General features: G+C 50.4%; 1 protein-coding gene across 1 annotated transcript in view; it reads left to right on the top strand.

Moving 5' to 3' along the window:
* LOC146808848 (ly6/PLAUR domain-containing protein 5-like) overlaps positions 1 to 13,918 on the top strand; it is a 141,163-nt gene that overhangs the window by 105,803 nt on the left and 21,442 nt on the right. The window contains exon 2 of the mRNA XM_085615673.1: positions 5,788 to 5,919. Within this exon, the coding sequence (XP_085471799.1) occupies positions 5,788 to 5,919 (132 nt within the window). The remainder of the gene's footprint in view (positions 1 to 5,787; positions 5,920 to 13,918) is intronic.

The raw sequence follows: 13,918 nt of genomic DNA, 5'->3' as shown, positions 1-13,918 counted from the left end.
TTCTCATGTATTGTAAACTTCAAATTCTGAATAGAAATTATTAGTCCATAGCTAATTCGTTACTTTTACGGATGTCTCTACTGGATAAATTTGTATCCAATTCTGAGATCATTACAAGTTCATAAATTGAGTATTTCGAGATTGTAACAAACTCCATTTCCAGGGGCACTTGGCAGACTTCCTGGATTTGTCATCATGATCATGGCTTTTCAGTTTTGTCGAGTGGACAAGGTCACAGGCAGCGCGAAGCCTCTTTGCAAAATTTCCATCTACTCGAATGCAGGCTGCGGGTGGTAGCCATTTTCTGGTAGGCCACATTAGTCAACTTAAGTGAAAATAGACATAAAACAGAATTACTGCACGGTAATGATTATACAGTGTTATTCCCCTGCTAATACCCTTATGTGTGTGTATTTATCTAGCCATTTGCGACATCAGAAGCCATTAATGCATATTAATTATAAGCGCAAAACACAATAACATTACATAAGCAACATCTATTTCTGTCAGTTTGCTCACCAACTTAGTTCACTTATTATTTTAGCCATGCAATAGCATTCCCACGTGTAATTCTTTTGTTAATAAGGTTGGTTAGACAAGACTTTGACAAACTTTTAATAATTAATAATTAATCAGTAGTGCTTTTAATTATAACATGCGAAAATGAAACAGGTATTCGGTTTTAAAGTAAAAACCCTGCTCCATCATGTCCTTAGTGCTGGTATTAGCCGTAAGAGGATAGAAATTGTGTAGCTTTTCTGTATCGTGTTCCTCATCCAGCAGGTTAAGAAGGCATTTTGATGGGTCTGCGTGTGCAGATGGTGGAGATGGTTTCTGAGAGTGAGTTGGCGTGCTGTGTTGTTTTTGCAGAGTAGCCTTGTTGGGCAGTAGATATGGAGATGGATATTTACAGATTTCTCTGGACCAGCATGCCCCATTTTGGAAACATGTTGTAAAGCACTTAAAAATTCTTTTACCTTCTAACGCTCCATTCAGGGCACGAGTCGTGGGTAAACGCGGGTGGACGGTGTCCACCCACTTTTTTCACAGGGTGAACGCTGTTCACCCTGCCAAGAATTTGTGCCCCACTGAATAATATGCTGAACTCGTCCCGGTGTAATTTGCAAACACTGGAACACTTTCAGCAGCGCCTGCACGTTGTCTGCTTTCCAGCTGCAACAACCAACAATGTGCAGGCGGGGACGGGGCTTTCCTATTTAAGACTCCTGCTGGGCCCATAACAAAGGCCAAATTTGAAGGGTCATCAGGCCTCCTTTTGTTCAGTCTCCTGGCTGGGAGCAGTCAAGAGCTTCACACCTGATGCAAATGAGCGGCGGGTAAACAAAGGCTCACACCTTGTTAGCACTTCACACATACTTAAGAGAGGCAGCTTTTCACATTGTTCAGTCCCTGTTTAGGAGATATGCATGCACTGTAAGAATCAGGCGGGCAACTAGAGCCAAATTTCGGGGGGGGGGCTGAAAAAGATTTTGGGGGGGGCTAAGTCTTCCAGCCATAGGCAGAGTGGCTGTAAGAAGGGGTGAAAACACAACAAAAGCCTCATTAACGAGTAAATGGTCTTTTAAAGACCTGTGAAGTACTCGGGTGCGGCTGCAATTAGACGGACGCCAGCCCGCGAGGCTGTCTCAGCTGGGCTGACACAGATGACGGGGGGGGCTGAAGCCCGGTGAGCCCAATGGGTGTTGCGCGCCTGGTAAGAATATCAGATGTGTTAGTCTTTCCCAGTATTCACACAGAGCAAATTGTTTTTATTTAGAGCTTACTTCCCCTGAGGAGGCATTGAAATAATTTTAGTACTACGAGTTTTTCTTGTATAGCCGTACTCATTCCAATGCAGGGTGTCAGAGGGCTTTACATCAACACGTGCATATTATATGTACACCAAATTATATGTTTGTAAATGAATGTACAGGATGTGTTACATAAAACTGGTGGATTGCAAAGTGTACAAGTCACATATCATCTCATTGTGCTATTGTCCTCGCAATGCACACAAACGTACACATGATAGACCTGCTAAACATATATGTGAGGGTTTTCGATCTGATGTCACTTTTGTGATGCCACTTCCTATAAAGTCGTGGCTTGTGATGCCACTTTCTATGATGTCAATTCCTGTGATGCCATGTGTGATGTCATGTGCCGTGATGTCACGTGCACTGATGTCACTTGCATACTGCCAAACTAGCTCAGTCCCCCCACTTCTTTTTAGGTCTCGCCTAGCGTTGCAGCACGAATGTGCTGCCATCGCTTTGCGAGGCATGCAGTATACACTATAGTGTGGAAGCTTCCTGGAAGCTCCGCTCACTTTCCAGCCCATCTTCTCTATTGGCTTAGGTTACAAATGCTGCCTTCCGATTCACTTTAATGTTAGTCCCGCCCCATGACAGCCATGTCAGTCATTTGTATCCTTCCATGGCTACTGGCCCCTTCACTGCAGACTACTTTCTTCCCATCCCTCCCTAACCCTCCTCCCACAGTCTGATGAATCTCGCTGCCCCCCTCATGCCTCCATGCTCCGCTGCTGTCTCTGGGGGTAATTATGTGCCCCCCAGGACGTCGCTGGTGCTGTCGTGCAACCTGCCTGGCTTACATGCCTATCAACTCTCCAGGAGCACCGAGAGCACTGCGTGCATCACCGCCGCCGGCCCGTGACCGAAGTGAAGTACTGAGGGCCGGTATTTTATCACCACCGGCCCCCGATCTCCAGGACTGCTGCGTGTTCACTTTTAAATCACCGCCGCTACTTGTGCTGCCTGCCCGAGGCCGGGTCCGTGATCGGAGAGGAGCCGCGTTGCAGTGAGAACAAAGCCAGAGGGTTGCCTAGCAACTGGGACTCCCGTAGCCACGTCATTGAGACGCAGAGCGGAGGAAGCAAGTCCCATCTCTGCCGAAGCCGCGCTGCAGGAGGAGAGCTCCCATCGGAGTTCCGCCTCGAGGGAGGCGTCAGCCGCTAGAGCAGCCCCCAGGTAAAAGCTTCCAGCCGCGCTGTGTAGATACGAGTCCGGGAGCGGGTGGCAAATGCTTGTTTAGTAAGACTTCACACTGCAACAAACTCTGTAGGTGCCGCACGGTCAGGAATGATTGCTATCAAGCCAAGTATACCACGCGATCAATTCTGAACCTGGCAGACAGTGTGGAGCTTGCTGGGGGTGGTGCCTTTAATTGGCTGTCCTCGGGTTACCATCCTGATGCATGCACAGTGTTCGTCCATTTCTTCTCCTGTTTCATATTTAGCGTATACTCGGCTTGAAGCAACTGGAGCACTCGTATAAAAACAGTTAAGTGTCTAAAACGCTCTCACTAAAATCTGTATTCCATCTTGTACATTGAGGGGCTGCTTAGGCACCCGGATTGATTAAAAAGAAGCCGTTCACAGATAGGATGCAATAGTACTTTGAGCTCCTTTCCTGAAAAGCTTTCTTTGTGCTCAGAATGCCCCTCTCCGAGAGAAGGGTCGGTCGGTTTTAGGCTTTGTCTCCTACCCCTGCTCTCCATTCCGTGTAAATCCTGTGAAAACTTTGGCAAAAATTATGGCCGTGACCAAGTGGTGCGTATTCTGCTTAGTCGCCGCTTTCCAAAATAGGACATGCTAGATGCCGACAACAGGTCTTTGACTAAACAAAAAGCACAGCTGCACTTCAATACAAGCCCAAAGGGTGATTGATGGTGGTGATATTCAAATTAACAATTAAAATAATGGAAGTATTAACAAACACCATATTAGCCTGCCGTTTAAATCTAAGTTTTTTTTTTTTATTGATTCACAAGTTTTACATGTGAGCATCTTTGGGGGTGGCGTGCGAACGTTTCTGTGAATGTATTAATGGGTGCGCATAGATGAATAGAGGAGAGAGTTCATGGATGGATGGTGTAATGGATAGTTGAGTGACTGCCAAAGTAGATGAGGTATGCATGTGTGCGAGTGCATGGATGAATGGATACTTGAGTGTGAATGAGTTGTACTTAGACTTGTGGATGAAGAATGAATGGGTGAATGAATGTGGATGACTGACTGCACAATGGTGTCTTGAGTTATCATAGTATGTGGCAGACGAAGGTGAAAGATTTGTAGGACATCTAAGAGGGGGCAAGCTAGACCAAGCATATAACTAAAAGAACAGAGTAGGCTATTCAGAAAATGTAGATCTGACCCCCAACTCACTTTGGACCCATTTTCATCCCTCTGTAACAAGAACTATTGCCCTACAAAGTATCAGGGGTTCGAGTAATGAATGCATTTTAGTGCTGCTGTCTGCATAACAACACCGAAATGCTAACATAATAATAGCTCCTCTATGTGCAACTGTGTGCTGTGTCTCTGTGGGGTTATGCAAACCAGTAGCCAGCACTTGATGTATAGCCCCACGCAGTTCTTAAAAGCCTGGCGTATGGTCTTTGGTAAGGCGCGGTGTCTCATTGCCAAGAAAATCGTGCTTGGGCCGAGCTAAGTAGTTTACTTTACTTTCACTGAAGTCAGTAAGAGTTTCGCACATTGCCTATCGCTGGGTCATAAAATTATTTCACCACATGTTCATTCAAACTGTAGCCTCAGGGCAATGTGCATAGATAAGTTGTCACACATGTGCAGTTGTAATTACAGTATACAAGTTGTCGTAGTACTAACAGCACATCATTGCATATTTAGAGGGCTGGAGGGAGAAAGAGAGAGAGAACAGTGACGTGGTTGATGCGAGCAATGTGATGCATGCAAAAGGGGAGAGTAAAAAGACAGTGTTAAAGAGCAATAACATGTGTAAGATCTGCATAAAGATGATTTCTGAGAGATGTTGGGAGACAAGTGTCAGAGTTATAGATAACAGGTTAATGGGTGCTTTAAGCGGATTTTTTGAGGCAATCTGAAGACCAACATGTCTTCCAAACTTAACTCAAATTCTAATAATTGGAACATTTTCTATTCTGTTTATTCACAACAAGATCATTTTTTTTATTTTTAGATCTTGCATCACTGCTAGCAAGCATTTGCAACACCAATTTGTCTGGCTTATTTTATTTTTATTGTGTGATATGTCTGGATGAGGTAACCGATAATTCAGAGAGGTACTCAAATATTTGTCGCTCCCCTACAACAATTCACAGGAGCACTGATTTCTGCTGTGGCTCCTCCCTGTCTCCTGAGTTCCTTTTTATCACCCTACGGTGTCTGTGCAGCTCCACTTTCCATACCTAGGCAGTCTCGGAGCCCTTGGGGCTCCTCTTTCAACACCATTTTGGTTGCCCCCATCTTCCCGGATGGGCTCCCCTTATCCTGACAATGCTTTCTTATCGCTTATCACCACCCCCTGCCAACCGGGACGCCAACTACGACTGTGTTGCTCCCTCCTTGCCTCCTCCGCTGGCTCCTCTCTAGCCTGCTTTGTAGTTGAAACATAGGGGTTTTGTTTGGTTTAGCTTTTTCCAATGACAATACCTTTTCTTAATGTGTTTTGAAAACCTGCAAGCGGTACCTAAACACGTACTTTGTGCTTGTAGTCATTGCTTACGAGAAGTAGAAGAGGCGCAGTTACTGCCAGCTTTGGTACCGGTAAGCAACAACTATAAGTACAAAGTGCGTGTTTACGCGCTGCTTGCAGGCTTTCAAAACACATTAGTAAAAGGCATTGCCATATACAATGCCAACAGCTCAAACTCACAAATGCGAGACCGATTGCATTGCAAATGCTTGTTTTAGGACTTGTGCCCTGGTTACATTGCAAGAATGTTCACTGACGTGTGCTGACGCTTGCTCTTGTTATCCCTTTCCAGGTACTCACGGCCTGCAGTGCTTCCGCTGCAAAGACACTGGGGACGGGGGCTGCAACCCAGGCAGGGCTGAAGTCATCACATGCCCCTACACCAACGATGTGTGTCTTCAAACCCTCACCACCTTTAACATAAGTAAGCCACTCTACTGGGAGGAGAGGGGCTGGGACAACTGGAGAGATGGGCGGGGACAACTGGGGGTTGGGCGGGGACAACTGGAGAGATGGGCGGGGACAACTGGGGGTTGGGCGGGGACAACTGGAGAGATGGGCAGGGACAACTGGGGAGATGGGCGGGGACAACTGGGGAGATGGGCGGGGACAAATGGGGAGATGGGAGGGGACAACTGCAGAGATGGGCGAGAACAACTGGAGACCTTCCTCCTTTTCCCACTATTTCAGGATCTATGTTTAGCGCTTGCTACTGGCAGCCTTGCCTGTTGGGTACCTCTTGCCGTGAATACTTTAAAAAGTTCAAGCAGAAGCATGTGAAAAGTGGGTTTGGGGTCAGCCCCTTCAGCTACTGGCTTTCATGAGTTTTCCATCATCTGCTATTGGTTGGGCGGGCTGCCCATCAAGACCATGTCATTTCGTGGATGGTTGCACTGCCCCGTTATTGCTCCTCTGCGTTCCAGAAGTTGTCCCCTCTCACTCCCATCTCTCTCGCTTCCCACTTATTTGTGTTTGCTTCTTTACCACTTTCTTGTCATCTCTGCCACCCCCTTGTTTTCACTTTACCTGTCCACATTGCCTTGTCCTCCTTTGCTTTCACTTCCCCTCTCCTCTCACACTGCCTGATCCCTAGGCCCTTCATCCTTCCCCCGCCTTCTCAGCTGCCTGTCCCTCTTAATACCCCCAGGGGCACCCCGCTGTCCCCCCTCCCCCATAGTAGGTTACCCAAATGACACACACAAGACAGTTGGTGTTGGGTAACAATGCTGCAGGTTTATTACATAATTCCAGAATATGTAATGGGTGGGTTATCTTACGGGCCATCCAAGGGCAGGCAACCAACTGGGTCGCCTGCCCGCCTGATGAGCCAGGCAGTGCGGGAGATGCCCGCCGTTGCTGCCATCCAGGTGATTCTTTCTACGATCACGTGCCGTTGGTAACTTCTACTCACGCCCCCCCCTCTCGGGGCGGAGCGTCGCTTAGCAAGCCCCCGGTTGTTCAGGCCCACAACCGCCCGCAGGACTAGCGGGGCGCCGACACGGCTTCCGGGACCCTCCCCTGAGGCTCCTCGGTTTTGGCTCAGGCACCCCCTATGGTGCTGCACAGAGGTACCCTTTGTACCGGCCTGCTTCCAGATCGCCCTGTAACTCCGCCTGCAACGAAAAAAGAAAACATTACAACGCTCAGAAACCCCCCCACCCAACGCCTACGCCGGGTAAGGGAGGGAAATGGCGAGGTGGGCAACAAAGAGGTCGCCAGGAGGGTGGGGGAAGGCTAAATAGCCTCCCCCTCACACCAGGGCCAGGAAGTGACACGCATTGCGCGTCACTTCCGGCCAGCCCGAGGAGGGGGGCTCCGGTCGGCTTAGCAAGCCCCCGGATGTTCAGGCCCACAACCGCCCGCAGGACTAGCGGGGCGCCGACACGGCTTCCGGGACCCTCCCCTGAGGCTCCTCAGTTTTGGCTCAGGCACCCCCTATGGTGCCGCGCAGAGGTACCCTTTGTACCGGCCTGCTTTCAGATCGCCCTGTAACTCCGCCACAGCCCTGGAGGCGGCTCACCGTCGCAGCCAGGGCCCCCCACCAACCCGCTATAGTCTTACCTGCAACCTCTCCTAACTAGGGCTTCCTGCAACTAGCTGGAAGGGAACCATCCTAGCAGAAAGAAGAGTTAGAAATTCTGCCACCTCATGACAGTGTGACAGCGCTAGCGGGACTCAAACCCTGTGAGATCCCTTATATCCACAGGCCCAAGACTTACCAGTGAGCTATAGCTCCTGGTGTTGTGGATGGCCCCATCTATGTCCCCAAAGCCCGAGACGCCATCCTAATCGGATAGGGTCTGCTGAAATAAAGGACCCGTTGGGACTGCGAAGCTGTGCCAAGAACTATTCGCCCCCCTGCGGGAAGGTTACACCTCTTCACAATTCTGGGCCTGCCCTCTTTGGCTATCAAGGCGAGAAGGGTTTTACTTAACCTTTGGCCAGTCCCCTCTGATCGCTAAACCTGGAGCGCTCCTAGCTGCCTGCGCGTGACCAAGGGCAAGGGGCGACTCTTGCCCCTGCCCAGCATCCCTTATGGGAATTATGCCCCTACAGATCCCTCAGTGATGATAACTACCATTCTATCTCGGTTGCGTTGCCCTTCCCGACTAGGCACCCACCTGGGTGGCTAGGTTACAGTTAGATATGTGTGATTTCCCCCATATCTGTGCCACTATGAGTGACAGGTGAAGGCGGCCTACATAAGCATGTTGGCGGGGCAGACTTGCGGGCATAAGCATACCTCTTTTAGACTGTCGGCAGCGACCTGTGTTTAACCGTTACTTACATGGCAATGACCGTTCTACGTTAGGACTATCCCCACTCTGTTCTGCCCTGCCCAAGGACTGATGCACTTGGGAGCGCGAGGCCGTAAGCAATGGGGGTGGGTGTCAAGACAACAACAACAATGACAAATGACACAAGCCCCCTTTCAGCAAAAGGTTGGGGACGAGGGACACGTGATGCAATCTGTCAGTATAGTTCGAATTCTCTCGATGGCTCCAACAGTTAACTCCCTAATTGGGACGCACCTCCCCTTGGCATTTGTGGGGGCATCTGCGAAGCCTGAATCCTGTCGTGGCTGCTCAACACATGCAGTAAAATGTGCTGAAAACAATCTTGTGGGACTGTTGTTAACTAGACATGCTCATCTATGCATTAATGTTAGTCAACCGTGCCGCACGTGGCAACGAAAATTAATTCCATCCTATCTCCTCCCTATACCACTAATTTCGGGCTTAGTGCTGGTACAGCATCGCCACAGTGCCAACCGGTGGCGTACCATTTGCAACATGGGCAATCCTGAAACTAGTGTCTGTCATGTGTACTAGGAGCGACACCTTCTAGATTCGACATTCAGTCCGCAAAGCATGCGGACTCGACCCAAAGGTATTTCGAGAGCTGTACATGAGAACTGCCTTTACATTGCATACTCAGGCACAGGGGGGATTAAGTGATTTGCCCAAATTCACAGGACTCGACCTCGAGGCTTGAACCCTGGTTTCCTGCGCCAGAGTAGATGGCTGCACATGAGTACCGTATTTATAATACATATGCAGGCACGGGAAGATAAGAGATTTCCCCAGGATCACAGGACGCGACCTCGGGGCCCTAACCCTGGTTTCCTGCACTAAAGTCGGCGACTGCACATGGTCAGTAATTTCATTTCCTATCCAGACACGGGGAGGTTAAGCGATTTTCTCAAAATCACCGGACGCAACCCCGAGGCTCTACCCTGGTTACCAGCACCAAAGCCGCGCTTGCTAGGCAAAGATGTGGCGGTGGCGTGAATATATAATGAATATATATTTGTTATTTTCTTGGCGCACAATCGGCCGGGATATTCCGCATAAGCACCAGTTCAATTACTCCCACACAATTATCTCCCGGCCGCCAAGCATCCTCGGGCTCTGCCTGGACATGCCACACGTGGAGACAAGCAGGTGCGCCGCCCCGGGCCTCGAGTCGAGTGACCGAGGGGGGGGCGAGGGCAAAATAAATAAGGACGAGGCTTAACACGTGTGCTTGCTTACTTAGTTTAGAGTGGTGGGCCTCCTGACCTGTATGTCGCTGTTCCTTCCGACCTCCGGATAGAACCAGTAACATGCCTACGCGCTTTTCCCACTACCCCATTAGGCCCAACGATAGGGGGCCGGCCGCCTTGCATAATGCTGTTTCTGACATTGCATCCAGCCATATGAACAACGTAACGTCGGACCTACGTCAATTAGCACTATTGGATTGTCAATGGTTGTATGTTGCATGAGCTGAAAAGGCAGAAACTATACATGCACACACTCACCGCGTGCAGTTCCTGCGGTGGGGGGAGGATCGGGATGCAGGTTACAAAGTGTCACGTGTGGTCAGGATCGGACAGCGCGACCATTGCTGTGAATAGCACTTCTATATCGCGCGAACTCGACCCGAAGGTATAGCAGCGCTGTGCATGAGCACCATATTTACACACATATTCGGGCACGGGAGTGAGATCATGAGCCGCCAGGTCCGCGACCCTCGGGAACCCGTGTGCACACACCGGCGATGCCTTCTTGAGACACCGGTTGAGGGGGGAAGAAGCATCTGTCCATAGCACAACTGTGCGCCAGAGTAACTGAGCACCGGACACGAACACCGTACCACATTAATCAGTTCAGGTGCGGGAGATGTAGTCATGCCCGGGATCACGTAAAGAGCGCGCGTGCCTTGGAGCGCCGGACACGAGCAACGTGTCACACATTCATGCGCGTGGAATGTCGAAATTCCTTTAAACCGTAATGCGCGCGAAAGTATTAGAGCGCCGGACACGAGCACCGACCAAATAACCCATTCAGGTGCAAGGGGTGCCGTAATGCCCAGAATCACATAATGCGCGCAAATGTGGGCACGAGCAAATTCTTGTGAACAATGCATGCACTTGTATCATGTATCTGCCTTATAGGAAGCCAGCAATACATGTTGCATAATTATATAGCGCAAACTCGACCCGAAGGTATTGGAGCGCTTCACATGAGCAACTTATTTACATTACACATTCAAGCACGGGGAGCTTAAAAGATTCGTACCATACTACACGGTACCAGATCACGCGAGCACTGCACCAGATTATCCATTGAGGTGCAGGGTTTAGTAATGCCCGTAATCGCATAATGCGGACGCGACCTTAAGGGGCGGAACCTGAGTTCCCTAAACAGCGTCCAACTTGCAGTCGTCGGACTACTCCACCTCTGCAGGTCACAACGCCTACCGCACGCAGACCACTGCATGCCCCCTCCCCTGCCCTCAACGGCAGCGTGGCCGACGGGAGGGGGGGCGATAACCTTATCCAGGGAGCGCCACGGGGGTTGCACCGCCCGCGATCAGCGGGGACCCAGGCAGCTCCCAGCCTTGCAGTGCTGGTGTATTGAGGCCGTGAACTCACGCTAATCTCATAACGGCTCCCCCGGCACAGGGTATGCGGCTTCTTGTCCGGCCGCACCCCCATTCATTTACTTTGCTCGCGAGAGCCGCCGCCATTGAGAAGTATGCCCCGCGGGCGGAAGGCCGACGGACACCCGATCGATACAGTGTGTAATAGAGCGCTTTACCCTACACTGAATCTCGCTGCAGCGACGCTTGGGCAGGGGAAGGTTCAGACCTTGCCCGCGAAACCCCCCGAACCCTAGTTCGATGCGACCGCCAACCTTTATCTCGCTGTGCCCGACGCATGGGCAGGTCTAGACCATTTAAATCCCGCAACTCTATCGCGCCATTTTCCGCGTACCCCCAGGGCCCCCTAATGACGCTACGCCCCTGCTACACCGCTACTAACGCTCATTACGACGGACCGCAGCATCGTCCTATCCAGCCGCCATGGCCCATCTTGCGCCCCTCCCCACCCGTGGCCATCCGAGCCACAGGGCCCCGTCGAACTGGTACCGCCCAGGGACAGGGCCGGGGCGGGGTGGGTGCAGCAAGACTCACCGTTGTTCCTGTGATTCAGTAAGATGACGGTGGGGCCGGGATCGCAGCAACGAGGAGAGGACAACGACCGATGCTGCTGGATAGGACGACCGATCAAATGGCGAGGTGGGCGACAAAGAGGTCGCCAGGAGGGTGGGGGAAGGCTAAATAGCCTCCCCCTCACACCAGGGCCAGGAAGTGACACGCATTGCGCATCACTTCCGGCCAGCCCGAGGAGGGGGGCTCCGGCCGGCGTCCCCGCCCCCCCCCCTGTGGGAGGGGGTGGGGAGGGGTGACCGGTGCCCCGGGGGCACTAAGGCGCCGGCCGCGGACAGCAGCATTTCCACTGCCCCATCCCTATGTCCGCTACTCCTTCCCCCCCTCTCCCCCCCTCCTTGGGCGCTCGTATCGTTGTCGAAGCCCCACGGTTCCTTCTGTAACAGGAGCGTCAATCACCCACCACTTTAGCAGTTTGGGGGCGCAGGGGTTGGGATAGGGGCATCATCACTGGGCACTCAGTTCTGTGTAACGTGAAACATTTAAGCTGCAAAAGGCTTCTATGACTTAAGGTCATAAATATATTCTTGCAGTGGAAGAAAGGGAGGGAGAAGGGCTGGGGAGAAGGGAGGATAAAGTGAAGGGTGGATGGATGGATGCAGGGATGAATGAGGAGCTGGATGGAGCGAAGGATGAAGAGAATGGATGAATTGATGTAAAGATGGATGGATGGATGGATGAATGAATGCAGGGATGGAGGGGGAGGAAGAAGGAGGAGGATAGAAAAATGGATGCATTGATGTAGAGACAGATGGATGAATGCAGCGATGGATGGAGAGGAGGAAGGAGAGGAGCATGAAGAGAGAATTGATGAAGAGATGGATGAGAGAAGAATGGATGGATGAATGCCGAGATGGAGGGGGAGGATGATGAAGGGAGGAAATATTAATGGATGAATTGATGTCGGAATGGATGGATCAATGCATGCATGGATGGATGAGGGAATGATGGGTGTATAAGTGGCGGGATGGACAGGGAGGAGGATGAAGAGAAGGACGGAGGGAGGATAGACAAATGGATGAATTGATGTAGAGATGGATGGATGGATGAGAGAAGGATGGTTAGATGAATGTAGGGATGGAGGGAGAGGAGTTTGGAGGGAGGAAAGATAAATGGATGAATTGATGTAAATACGGATGAATGGATGGATGAGAGAAGGATGAAGAGAGAATGGATGAATTGGTGTAGTGACGGATGGATGGATGAGAGTTGGATGGATGGATGCAGGGATGGAGGGGGAGGAGGATGGAGGGAGGATAAATAAATGGATGAAGTAATGTAAAGATGGTTGGATGGATGCATGGATGGATGGATGGATGAACGCAGGGATAGGGGGGAGAAGGTTGGAGGGAGGATCGATAAATGGGTGAACGGATGTAGAGATGGATGGATGGATAGATGGATGGATGATTGCTGGATTGGAAAAAGGGTGAAAGGAGAGAAGGATGGATGGAGAGAAAAGATAAGAGTGATGAGTGGAAAGGGAGGAGAACGGATGGAAGGAAGAAAGGAAGGATGGATGTGGTAGGAATGATGGATGAAAAGGAAGGAAAAAGGGAAGGATGTGAGAAGGAAGAATGGATAAAAAAGATGAACGGATGGATTAATTAAAGGGCAGCAAGGACTGGAGGAAGAAAAGCATGATGGGAAAAGACAAAAAGAAAAATAGAGAATGACAAAAGACTGAAGGAAGGAATGGTGAGAAGGAAGGAAGAAAATTCAACAATTCTCCAGTGGGATCCGAACGACTGCTGGGCTCACTTGCTTCCTCCGCTCGCTCAGAGATACTTGGGACATGGGTTAAAGTGTGGCTAGTTTTATTTTTCTAGCTCCTCCCTTCCTCTCTTTCCTTTCCTCAGCTGCCGTCCGCCGACCATTCCTTATTTACTTACAAGCTATCTGCAACATTCAGCGAGTCTGTATGTTTAGATGTTCACCGCTAGATGGCACTGTAGGATCAAAAAGCACTATCTTTCAAAGCATGCGTTTCGACGCTGTTGAAAACTACTCTAAATTACTTGCACGGCAGCACGTTGCACCGTACAAGATCCAACCTACCTACAATCTACAGTGGTGCAAAATGCACCATATACTCTTGTGCTCATCACAGATCTGTACTGCCCAGCCCTTCACAGATCTGTACTGCCCTGTCCATCTCAGATCTGTACTGCCGGCCCATCACAGATCTGTACTGCCCTGTCTATCACAGATGTGTACTTCCCTGTCCATCACATCTCTACACTGCGTGGCCCATCACTAATCTATACTGCCCTGTCCATCATAGATGTCTGCTGTCCTGCTCATCACATCTCTGTACTGCCCGGCCCATCACAGGTCTGTACTGCTAAACCAGATTGGTCGCACACTGCTACACCTACCAGGCGTGTTCCCCCAATGAAAATGGTCCCTGAAGGTCAGCGTCGGCG

This window comes from Triturus cristatus, chromosome 7, assembly GCF_964204655.1.
Source record: "Triturus cristatus chromosome 7, aTriCri1.1, whole genome shotgun sequence".
NCBI classification, from domain to species: Eukaryota; Metazoa; Chordata; class Amphibia; order Caudata; family Salamandridae; genus Triturus; species Triturus cristatus.
Note: the sequence above shows the minus strand (reverse complement) of the source record. Positions and strands in the feature narration are given on the sequence as shown.